General features: G+C 42.7%; 1 protein-coding gene across 3 annotated transcripts in view; it reads left to right on the top strand.

The window, feature by feature from the left end:
- Positions 1-13,029, top strand: part of brpf1 (bromodomain and PHD finger containing, 1) — a 93,244-nt gene that overhangs the window by 53,444 nt on the left and 26,771 nt on the right. For all 3 annotated transcript variants that reach the window (XM_060931589.1, XM_060931592.1, XM_060931591.1), the window contains 4 exons: positions 9-287; positions 8,436-8,583; positions 8,946-9,079; positions 11,914-12,029. In XM_060931589.1, the coding sequence (XP_060787572.1) occupies positions 9-287; positions 8,436-8,583; positions 8,946-9,079; positions 11,914-12,029 (677 nt within the window). The remainder of the gene's footprint in view (positions 1-8; positions 288-8,435; positions 8,584-8,945; positions 9,080-11,913; positions 12,030-13,029) is intronic.

The raw sequence follows: 13,029 nt of genomic DNA, 5'->3' as shown, positions 1-13,029 counted from the left end.
CGGACTAGATATCACCGCTACTGCCTCGACACTGGCGTCTGAAGTGGGCCGCCGAACCTCGATCCTCTTTTCCAAAAAGAACCCAAAGGCCACAGGACCGCCAAAGCGTCCGGGCCGCCCCCCTAAAAGACGTGACGCGTTACACAACTCTGGAGCAATGAGCTCCAGTCCCATAGGACCTCCACAGCTCCCTCTGATGACCACGTCACGGCAGCGCAAGAGACCGCGAAGCCCTCGCTCCAGTTCCAGCTCAGAGAGTGAAAGTGACAATGACCACGTGGGCCTCGGTATGCATGCACATAAAAAGCTAACACTGTCTTTGTTACTGTGTCTGTGCTCAACCCCAGTCATAACCATTTTTAAGTTTCTGAAATGAAAAAAGGAAAAAAATAATTTTCCTGTTTTTCCTTAAAAAAAAAATCAGTTTTTTTTCTAAAACTTGGGAGACATTGTAATACTAACAAGCGTTGCCAAGCAAAACAAACCTCGCCTGGTAGCACTTATGATGAATATATCGCGAAAAAATGATTTCGACTTTTTTGGTGACCTTGACCTTGTGTGTGTGTGAACATACTTGGCCAATAAACATGGTTCCGATTCTGTCGTCGCCTGCGACAGCGTGTGCCTTATGGAATCAATTTTGTGCCAAAATGTTCATACAATACTTTTGGAATATCAAACAAAAACGACAAATCAAAATACAAAAAAAGAACAAAAAGTCAATTTTTTTAGACTGGCAAACAAATTATTCATGTAATCGTGCAAAATATCAGTCTATTACTCTTCAGAAACCTTTTATTTTTGTTCCGCGTCTTTCTCAGTTTTGTTTGACGTAATTTATTTTGGTTGCGATTCCAGCTTTCTCATTTGCGCTCCCTGACTTTTTGCTTGCAGTTTTGGCACAAACTTCGTGTGGGTGGGCTGTCCAGGAATGCATTCCCATTGGCTAACTTGTGTTTGACTGACAGCTACGCTCAGCCATTCCCCCGGAGGCTGTTGCGGCCATTTCCTACTCGGATTCTGGCGGACTGTTTGACGAGTGACCGATCCATTGACGGTAAACAAGGATCGAGTGGACTTCAGTGGCGACTATGATATTGAATTTACACTTTGTTGAATTAATTCAATATCATAGTCGCCACTGAAGTCCACTCGATCCTTGTTTACCGTCAATGGATCGGTCACTCGTCAAACAGTCCGCCAGAATCCGAGTAGGGAATGGCTGAGCGTAGCTGTCAGTCAAACACAAGTTAGCCAATGGGAATGCATTCCTGGACAGCCCACCCACACGTGAAGTTTATGCCAAAACTGCAAGCAAAAAGTCAGGGAGCGCAAACGAGAAAGCTGGAATCGCAACCAAAATAAATTACGTCAAACAAAACTGAGAAAGACGCGGAACAAAAATAAAAGGTTTCTGAAGAGTAATAGACTGATATTTTGCACGATTACACGAATAATTTGTTTGCCAGTCTAAAAAAATTGACTTTTTTTTTTCTTTTTTTGTATTTTGATTTGTCGTTTTTGTTTGATATTTCAAAAGTATTGTATGAACATTTTGGCACAAAATTGATTCCATAGTGCCTTGGTTCAGAGGTTTCAGTTTCGAAAACTGTAAGAGTAGAATAATATAAAGTGCAGAGAGTGGAAGCTCAGTAGAACGCACTTTCCCTCTGTAATAAGCATAAACATGTCTGAAAGCGGATTTCTCTAGTCCGTTTATTTATGATTTATATTTATAGTAATCAACAGAGCAGGGAAGTTTTTAATCAACGGGGTTTAAAAGTGGGCGTGGCCAAAACCCCTTCCTTTGCCTGTGTAAACGAGCCAAGAAACCATCCAGTGACAGCAGTGTATGCAAATGAGGCAGGTAGTGAGCCAATCAGTGTGTTTGTGGGTGGAGTCTTTCCAAGGCAGCACTCCTGCAGTCTGAGCTTAGAGCCCCCCTCTTTTAGGTCACTGTGACATTGACTTTGGCTGGATGACCTCCAAAATTTTGAAGGTTCTATTTGAGACCAGTGCCCGTCTATCCTGAAAGTTTCATGAAGATTGGTCTAGCCATTTTCCCGTAACCTCGTTTACAAAAAAAACAAAGAAACCTGACCAAAAACAATACCTCGCCCCCTGGTGGACCCCAGAGTAATAAATATTCATGTCCGATTAAAGCAGCATGCATACAGGTTCTTTAGGATTTAAATTAAAAAGAAATGCCCATATGTTTCTATACAGCTGTTTAAGGGTGAAGGAGATGACTGTTCCCATTAGGTTCAGCTTTAATGGTGTATACACAGTCCATCCATCCATCGTAACCACTCATCCAGGGTCGCGGGCAAGCAGGAGCCTATTCCAGCTGGCTGTGGGCAAAAGGCGGGGTACACCCTGGACAAGTTGCCAGGTCATCGCAGGGCTGAGACAGAGACACGCAACCATTCACACTCACATTCACACCTACGGTCAATTTAGAGTCACCAGTTAACCTAACCTGCATGTCTTTGGACTGTGGGGGAAACCGGAGCACCCGGAGGAAACCCACGCAGACAACACACACTGTCGCCTCACAGCAAGAAGGTTCTGGGTTCAAGCCCAGTGGCTGACAGGGGCCTATCTGTGTGGACTTTGCATGGATTAAAGTTTTCCGTCCCTACGACGGATTTCTGTCAACTGGGAGTGCTAAAGGTCAATAATGAGAGTGATGCAGATCCGAGATAAAAAAAAAGGGGGGGTAGGCCCATAGATCTGACACCGATGTGATTTAGAACTTCACCAAGCTGCTGTGATTGCCTGTTGTTGAACCCTTTCTTGTGCTATGTTTGAGTATATGTAAAGGAATAAGTTGTTGCGCTAGATAGGCATAAATAAATAAATACAGCCTACGCTACTGTCTAGTCCCGGGGAGGCTGGGTGTAGGCAGCGAGCCGCGGTGCTCAGCTTGAGTTTCGTTTCTATCGGCGGCTCCAGCCCGACTTTGCACGCTCGTAACTCGGCCAGGGGAGGTCCCAGCCTCTCCAAACTTGGCAGCCAGCGACCTCTGCCCTCTCCCCAACGAACCAGCGCTGCCAGGGCGGGCCAGCCCCGCGCCTCGGGACGCGATTCATCCCGAGGCGAGCCGCGGCGCTCCGCATCAGTTTCCTTTTAACAGCGGCTCCACTGATGAAACAATTTGGCTGTCCTACTACTAGGCAACTGCTTGCCTACTACTAATACTAGGCCTATTGTAGTAGTAGTAGTAATAATAATAATAATAATATTTGCCTATTGAAAGGCGATCAGGTGAAAAATCTAAACAGCCCTGTTGGAGCCGCAGCAAGATCTATGCTATTAAGCCTTTTGTAGGTTAAACAGGCTTCGGCAGACAATGTTCTGGAAAGGCTGTGTTTTTCTTTGGTTTGATTAGCCTACGATTTAATCTTTAAACATTATGGTTTCAGCAGTTCGCTTAAACATTGGAGGCTGCAGAGTCGGGCTGCAAGATTTCCTGACACTTATTTAAGATGCCAAACTTCATAGTAAGGAGAAAATAATTCCACAGTATTTAGTGCCTCGTCAGTCTCAAAAATTAATAGTGAAGGACCAACGCGAATTAAGTCCCAAAAAAACATCTCGTAGGCCTATATTTTACATTTTCAAAAAAGTCCGGAATTGGATGTCAGTCAGTGGAGTGTAATGAAGTGTCTCATTCACTAAGCACAAAAGGTCAGAAAACAGTGGAGAAAACAGCTATTGCTTAAATAGGCTACTAATGTTTTACATTAGTAATTTAATGTATGTGACAAATAAATTCATTGATTAAATAGATAAAGAAGCGAATACTCCGAAGCTCAAAATTCAGGAAAGTGGCTCCGGTGTCGCAAGTGCACAAGAACAGTTATTTGAAAGTTAACCTAATGAATTTGTGCATGCGTGTGCGATTTCATGAAGAACCGGGACAATTGGCATTCGGTGAAAGATTCACACCTATGACTCATTATATTCGCGCGCGCTCTCTCGCCCACTGTTGCTTCGTTTTCCCGATTTACACGAGTGTCTGAAGATGGAGTTTTCAGAAATCTCCACTCTGCCCAGAGTTTGCAAAAGTAGCTGTTTTCAGTGACTGAAACCTCCGTATAGGTGTGAATGAGAGGTGCAACCGAATAAATAAATATGCGTCTTTTTTATCCGGCTACATGTAGGCTATCACTGCGCAAAGCCTCTAATGTTGAAATGGTAGTAATATTTGTTAAAATAATAGTAGGTTAATTTCCACATTAACTGGTAAAATGGCCCAAGGGATGTGATGGGGGGGATGGCCTTATAAGGGGGATGATTTGAGATTTTTATTTCAGAAGGGGGATGCCTCCCCCCACATCCCCCCTCAACTCGAGTACTGCGTATAAGGCCATATTTCACCGGACATAGGCCCTTCGATTTCCATCACTAGAGCGCGTCAAATTACTTTTGGTTTTGCCAGCATGGAAGCGCTTCTTTTAAATGAAGCCACAGATGTGTCAGACATCGACAAAACGGTAAAGAATAAGTGGAGATGGGCTTGGCGAAATGAAATGGGCGATAATGGCAAGCTCCTGCTGCTGTGCCAAGGAAAAAGAAACAAAAACAGGCATCAGGTATTGCCAAACTAGATGCCTTTGGCTTCACTGCGAAGAAGCAGAAAAAGTGAACTTTCACTTTACTTTTCTTGTTTCCTGGCTTTATTTCAACAGATTTTCCTATTTTTCTTTCTGTTCCACTCTTTTGAAAGCATTGTTCAAGTTCGACTGCACTTGCACTTTTCTCTTAACCACTGCTGTGCATTACTAAAGTATTGTTGAAATAAATTTGCACTTTGCGCTGAAAACTTGATGTTTCATCATGAATAGCCAGTAATGACAATGGTCAAGTCTTGCCTTAGCTTTAGTCATTGTTAAAATTATGTAAATGTACTATAAGTAGGGGCCTAGGGGATAATGGACAACACGGCGTTTTTAAAATTTGACGCATCGCTGACGTGGTAGGGGCCAACGACATGGAGCTTTTTTTTTTTTTTCAGTCAGATATTTTTTTTTGCTTTAATCCATGAGTTTGCATGTTCTCCCCGTGTCTGCGTGGGTTTCCTCCGGGTGTTCCGGTTTTCCCCACAGTCCAAAGACGTGCATTTAGGTTAAGTGGCGACTCTAAATTGCCCCTAGGTGTGAATATCTGAGTACGAGTAGTATGGCGGCTGCCAGCGGCCCGTTTGTATACCTTCGACTCGGCCATGGTGAGCTGTGTCCTTCATAATAAAGCTGTAAGAAAGGATGATCCACGTGCTATTGAACTCACGGAAATCAGTATCAGTATTTTTGAAAACCTTCCCTGTGTCCCAAATCGCTCCCTACTCACTATATAGTAAGGACGCCATTTTGTAGTGCTCTCTGAATCCTTAGTGAGGATCATTTACACCCTATATAGTGCACTCAAAGTATCCCACAATGCATCACGAAAAGTAGTGTACAACGATGGTCACTAACCAAAGCAATATACCCCATCATGCATTGCGGTCGCGCTGAAAGGAATCAAATTAAAAGTCTCAAATTTGATTTAATAAAAGGCAGCAGCAAAGAAGAAAGTATTCAGCCTTGATTTAAAAAAAAACTGAAAGATGCAGGTATTGATTGATTGATTGATTAATGTGGGAAATACGCTCAGTATAATATGGATTTATCACAAATACACATGCATGCATTTATTTTTTTGAAAACCCACCAGCTGCCTGATCTAGCACGTTTTAATTGTGCGACAGTAATGACGTAAATACCAGCGTGACGGGACTAGTGTCCGAAAGTGTTTCTTCATTTTCCCACTGAGCTCATTATACAGTATAGTCCTCTATATAGTTATTCCCTATGTAGGGAGTAGTGAACGAGTGAGCGATTTCAGACACAGAGCTTGTCTTCTCAACAAAATTACGGAATTGTAAAATACAAGATGGAAAGGTGTGAAGCTTTTATTTAGATTTGGCCAGAATAATGAATCTTACTACCAGTACAGTACTGCATTGGTCTTTGATTACTATATCAAGATTTAATTTATGCCAATGATCACCTGATGATCACATTATCCCTTAAGCCAGTATCTCACTGGGCTGCGACAAATTGCGAACGTCATTCACGAGAGAGTTTCAAAAGTGCCTTGAAACATTCGCGGGGCTTCTCAGTTTCCTCGCATGAGTCGGAAAGTGTCGCTCCTTCGTCGCTGAAATTTTGAACATGTTCAAAAAATTAGTGTGACAGTTTCTCTCAAAATAGCCGTAAATGCGTTGCAAAGCCATCGCGAACCCTTCTCAAGTCAGTTTCCATGAGGCTTCCTCTACTTCCCTACCTGCCGAGGGAAAGCCGGGCTGCGACAGCCTGCGACTAGTCTGAGACACAACAATTGCGGTACAATATGCGAATATCAATTCCATGTGATTCCAAGTGAAAATTGCCGCTAATTTGCATATTTTATCGCAATTGTGTCTCCAACTAGTCGCGGGCTGTCGCAGCCCAGTGAGATACTTGATTCATATATTCATTATACAACCCCAATTCCAAAAAAGTTGGGACAAAGTACAAATTGTAAATAAAAACGGAATGCAATGATGTGGAAGTTTCAAAATTCCATATTTTATTCAGAATAGAACATAGATGACATATCAAATGTTTAAACTGAGAAAATGTATCATTTAAAGAGAAAAATTAGGTGATTTTAAATTTCATGACAGCAACACATCTCAAAAAAGTTGGGACAAGGCCATGTTTGCCACTGTGAGACATCCCCTTTTCTCTTTACAACAGTCTGTAAACGTCTGGGGACTGAGGAGACAAGTTGCTCAAGTTTAGGGATAGGAATGTTAACCCATTCTTGTCTAATGTAGGATTCTAGTTGCTCAACTGTCTTAGGTCTTTTTTGTCGTATCTTCCGTTTTATGATGCGCCAAATGTTTTCTATGGGTGAAAGATCTGGACTGCAGGCTGGCCAGTTCAGTACCCGGACCCTTCTTCTACGCAGCCATGATGCTGTAATTGATGCAGTATGTGGTTTGGCATTGTCATGTTGGAAAATGCAAGGTCTTCCCTGAAAGAGACGTCGTCTGGATGGGAGCATATGTTGCTCTAGAACCTGGATACACCTTTCAGCATTGATGGTGTCTTTCCAGATGTGTAAGCTGCCCATGCCACACGCACTAATGCAACCCCATACCATCAGAGATGCAGCTTCTGAACTGAGCGCTGATAACAACTTGGGTCGTCCTTCTCCTCTTTAGTCCAAATGACATGGCGTCCCTGATTTCCATAAAGAACTTCAAATTTTGATTCGTCTGACCGCAGAACAGTTTTCCACTTTGCCACAGTCCATTTTAAATGAGCCTTGGCCCAGAGAAGACGTCTGCACTTCTGGATCATGTTTAGATGCGGCTTCTTCTTTGAACTATAGAGTTTTAGCTGGCAACGGCGGATGGCACGGTGAATTGTGTTCACAGATAATGTTCTCTGGAAATATTCCTGAGCCCATTTTGTGATTTCCAATACAGAAGCATGCCTGTATGTGATGCAGTGCCGTCTAAGGGCCCGAAGATCACGGACACCCAGTATGGTTTTCCGGCCTTGACCCTTACGCACAGAGATTCTTCCAGATTCTCTGAATCTTTTGATGATATTATGCACTGTAGATGATGATTTGTTCAAACTCCTTGCAATTTTACACTGTCGAACTCCTTTCTGATATTGCTCCACTATTTGTCGGTGCAGAATTAGGGGGATTGGTGATCCTCTTCCCATCTTTACTTCTGAGAGCCGCTGCCACTCCAAGATGCTCTTTTTATACCCAGTCATGTTAATGACCTATTGCCAATTGACCTAATGAGTTGCAATTTGGTCCTCCAGCTGTTCCTTTTTTGTACCTTTTAACTTTTCCAGCCTCTTATTGCCCCTGTCCCAACTTTTTTGAGATGTGTTGCTGTCATGAAATTTCAAATGAGCCAATATTTGGCATGAAATTTCAAAATGTTTCACTTTCGACATTTGATATGTTGTCTATGTTCTATTGTGAATACAATATCAGTTTTTGAGATTTGTAAATTATTGCATTCTGTTTTTATTTTCAATTTGTACTTTGTCCCAGCTTTTTTGGAATCGGGGTTGTATTTATTTTTTTAGCCACTTTATTCTAGTCAGGATTGCAGTGCCTATCCAGGGAACACTGGGTATGAGACAGGAATATTCCCTGGTTGTATTCAGTACCCAGTTCATCGCAGGGCACCATGCACACATTCACATACTCGCTCATTCAGATTTGGGGGCAATTTAGCAAAGCATGAAGGTCTCCGTTCATGTTTTTGAGAGGGAAAAGGAAATCGGAGAACCCAGAGGAAAGCTACGCAGACGTAGTTTTGTGTAATCTCCGTATGTTTGGTTTGACAAGTTTATCTTCACGCTGTGTCTCAGGTTTGCCTAGCAATGGTTTCGATGGAGGTAGTAAACCTGTGACTGAGAGTTTCCTGGTATATAGGAATGAGCCACGGTATCCCCGCTCCAGCTCTGATTCAGAGTCTACAACCAGCAGCAGCAGCAGTGCTGCCTCGGACAGAACAAGGTACACACAATACTACAGCTAGTGTGTATATCATCTATAACCTAGTGGTGGTTTGACAGTTGATCCGGTGTGCTGGTTGTAATCCTTCTTCAGGTATGGATTTTATTTATGCCGTTATACCGGTATTAAACACTTCTACATGAGCAAACGATGCATTCTGCAGTGTATTGGCTAGTCAGGTGGTGAAGTGTTGTCGAGCCAAATAGATTGTCAAAGTACCGTATATTCATATTGATGGGAAAAGTTAATAAGCTTAGTCTCTACTAATGGATATATGGCCGATTCTGAGACTTCTCTCCATCTCTCTCTCTCTCTCTCTCTCTCTCTCTCTCTCTCTCTCTCTTTCTGTCTCCCAACATCAGCACCACTCCTTCAAAGCAGGGCCGTGGGAAGACTTCATTCTCACGCTCGACATTTCAGGAGGATAGCAGCGAGGAAACCTCTGGAACGGAGAACGACTCCTATTCAGTAGGAGGGACCAGAGGAGTTTCACACTGTAAGTATAGCTACACACCCATCCACGCCGATGGACACACAATAGGGTGGTTCACAATATGATGGTATAAGTAAAAGTTTTCTAAATTTTGCCAGATCGCATTTTGCCTTGTTCCTATTGACATTGTAAACATCTGTACCAAAAATTGAACCAATAGGATGCCAGTAAAGGGTGGCACACTTTTTCACAATTTTTAATGTTCTACATAAGAATGCGTAACTTTAGCAGAAACAGAAACTTGAACATTACAAAAATGAACAATGCAGAATGCTCAACAAGTGTGCTCAATAATAATCTCTCCCAATCTCCCTGTACTTATGCTACATATATTAGAACATTAGAACAGTTCAAACACTACAGTGGGGCAAAAAAGTATTTAGTCAGCCACCAATTGTGCAAGTTCTCCCACTTAAAAAGATGAGAGAGGCCTGTAATTTTCATCATAGGTACACTTCAACTATGAGAGACAGAATGGGGGAAAGAGTCCAAGAAATCACACTGTAGGATTTTTAATGAATTAATTGGTAAATTCCTCAGTAAAATAAGTATTTGGTCACCTACGAACAAGCAATATTTCTGGCTCTCACAGACCTGTAACTTCTTCTTTAAGAGGCTCCTCTGTCCTCCACTCATTACCTGTATTAATGGCACCTGTTTGAACTCGTTATCAGTATAAAAGACACCTGTCCACAACCTCAAACAGTCACACTCCAAACTCCACTATGGCCAAGACCAAAGAGCTGTCAAAGGACACCAGAAACAAAATTGTAGACCTGCACCAGGCTGGGAAGACTGAATCTGCAATAGGTAAGCAGCTTGGTGTGAAGAAATCAACTGTGAGAGCAATTATTAGAAAATGGAAGACATACAAGACCACTGATACTCTCCCTCGATCTGGGGCTCCACGCAAGATCTCACCCCGTGGGGTCAAAATGATCACAAGAACAGTGAGCAAAAATCCCAGAACCACACGGGGGGACCTAGTGAATGACCTGCAGAGAGCTGGGACCAAAGTAACAAAGGCTACCATCAGTAACACACTACGCCGCCAGGGACTCAAATCCTGCAGTGCCAGACGTGTCCCTCTGCTTAAGCCAGTACATGTCCAGGCCCGTCTGAAGTTTGCTAGAGAGCATTTGGATGATCCAGAAGAGGATTGGGAGAATGTCATATGGTCAGATGAAACCAAAATAGAACTTTTTGGTAAAAACTCAACTTGTTGTGTTTGGAGGAGAAAGAATGCTGAATTGCATCCAAAGAACACCATACCTACTGTGAAGCATGGGGGTGGAAACATCATGCTTTGGGGCTGTTTTTCTGCAAAGGGACCAGGACAACTGATGCGTGTAAAGGAAAGAATGAATGGGGCCATGTATCGTGAGATTTTGAGTGAAAACCTCCTTCCATCAGCAAGGGCATTGAAGATGAAACGTGGCTGGGTCTTTCAGCATGACAATGATCCCAAACACACCGCCCGGGCAACGAAGGAGTGGCTTCGTAAGAAGCATTTCAAGGTCCTGGAGTGGCCTAGCCAGTCTCCAGATTTCAACCCCATAGAAAATCTTTGGAGGGAGTTGAAAGTCCGTGTTGCCCAGCGACAGCCCCAAAACATCACTACTCTAGAGGAGATCTGCATGGAGGAATGGGCCAAAATACCAGCAACAGTGTGTGAAAACCTTGTCAAGACTTACAGAAAATGTTTGACCTCTGTCATTGCCAATAAAGGGTATATAACAAAGTATTGAGATGAACTTTTTTTATTGACTAAATACTTATTTCCACCATAATTTGCAAAAAAATTCTTTAAAAATCAGACAATGTGATTTTCTGGATTTTTTTATTTTTTTTTTATTTTGTCTCTCATAGTTGAGGTATACCTATGATGAAAATTACAGGCCTCTCTCATCTTTTTAAGTGGGAGAACTTGCACAATTGGTGACTGACTAAATACTTTTTTGCCCCACTGTATATTCCATGTATGATGACCTTGTTCTCTTTGATACTTTGTCTCCGTGTCCTTGCACAATGCGGAGCAAAAACTGCTTTTGGTCTTCATTTCGCACAGATTGTTGACAGCGTTTAATAAGGGCAATGCCTCTCTCTGCACTGTCATTGATGACCTTCAAGGCATGAACTTTTTGTCGCAGATTCTCATCTGTGAGAATGGACCTCACATCATCAGGGTTACTTGTGCTGTTAATTTGGCCTTCAGTGAGAACTTCAAAGAAGTGGATTGAGCGGTGAGTGACGAGGCTAGAGATGGTAGTTGTACTGTTCTTGCGGAAGAAAGACTTGGCATCAAGTCTTTTGAGCATCTTCCCAGGGCGTTTCAAGATTTCTCAGCATTGCCTCCTTTTCTTCAGCATCAATGCGAGCATCAAAAAATGCTAGGGCGACGAGATCTTCTGACAGATACCACAAATGTCGTGCAATGCTCTTCAGTGCGGCATCTGCAACGCTTTTATCCGGATATAGATGCAAACTATGGATCAAGTCCAAATCATTCTTTGGAGCATGGGTTGCAAGGGAAGCCTCATGCCAATACGTTATGTAGATGAAACAGACGAAGTTGGTAACTTTCCTCACTGATTGTTTCTGCTTCAATGTCAGACTTGTCTGGGCCTTGAAAATAGAAAAAAACCGTTAACAATTTCAAAATTGTGAAAAAGTGTGCCACCCCTAAATGTGCAGAAATTGACGCCATTTTTGGTACAGATGCTTAGAATATCAATTGGAACAAGGCAAAAAGCGATCTGGCAAAATTTGGTGACAGTCAGTTTTATGAACCACCCTAACACACAACTATGCCCATTAATGTGCGTTTGCATTTACAGTGGTACGAAGCCGAAGTAGGTCAAGTTGCTGGATGGGCTCAACGGACTACACCACCCTAGATGCCCTCGATCTCGTATGGGCAAAGTGTCGAGGATATCCGTCTTATCCAGCTCTGGTGAGTCTCACACACAAGCCCACAGACTCAGTGGCTCGCATAAGCTTAACATACACACGTTTGTCTTACTATCCTTCTGAGGACCTTCCACTGACTATTATTATTAATGCAAAGAATTAATAATATTTCTATATCGAAATCTAATCCAAACCTTAATCTCAGTACCCAGAAGTACGGTGTCTTGCAAAAGTATTCATCCCCCTTGGTGTTTGTCCTGTTTTGTCGCATTACAAGCTGGAATTAAAATGGATTTTTGGAGGGTGAGCACCATTTGATTTACACAACATGCCTACCCCTTTAAAGGTGAAAATTGTTGTTTTATTGTGACACAAACAATAAGATGAAAAAAAACCCAGAAATCTGGAGTGTGCATAAGTATTCACCCCCTTTCATATGAAACCCCTAAATAAGAGCTGGTCCAACCAATTCACTTCATAAGTCGCAGTTAGTTGATTTGGATCCACCTGTGTGCAATCAAAGTGTCACATGATCCGTCACATGATGTCTGCACCATTAAATCCATTATAGCAAAATGGAAAGAATATGGCACCACTACAAACCTGACAAGAGAAGGCCGCCCACCAAAACTCACAGACCAAGCAAGGAGGGCATTAATCAGAGATGCAACAAAGACACCAAAGATAACACTGAAGGAGCTGCAAAGATCCACAGCGGAGATGGGAGTATCTGTCCATAGGACCACTTTAAGCCGTACACTCCACAGAGCAGGGCTTTATGGAAGAGTGGCCAGAAAAAAACTCATTGCTTAAGAAAACACGTTTGGAGTTTGCCCAACAGCATGTGGCAGACTCCCCAAACACATGGAAGAAGATTTTCTGGTCAGATGAGACTAAAATTGATCTTTTTGGCCATCATGGGAAATGGCATGCGTGGCGCAAACCCAACACCCTGAGAACACCATTCCTACAGTGAAGCATGGTGGTGGCAGCATCATGCTGTGGGGATATTTTTCATCTGCAGGGACAGGAAAGCTGGTCAG

This window comes from Neoarius graeffei, chromosome 10, assembly GCF_027579695.1.
Source record: "Neoarius graeffei isolate fNeoGra1 chromosome 10, fNeoGra1.pri, whole genome shotgun sequence".
Lineage (NCBI taxonomy): Eukaryota > Metazoa > Chordata > Actinopteri > Siluriformes > Ariidae > Neoarius > Neoarius graeffei.
The sequence above is the reverse complement of the archived record's forward strand: the minus strand, read 5'-3'. Positions and strand labels throughout refer to the sequence as shown.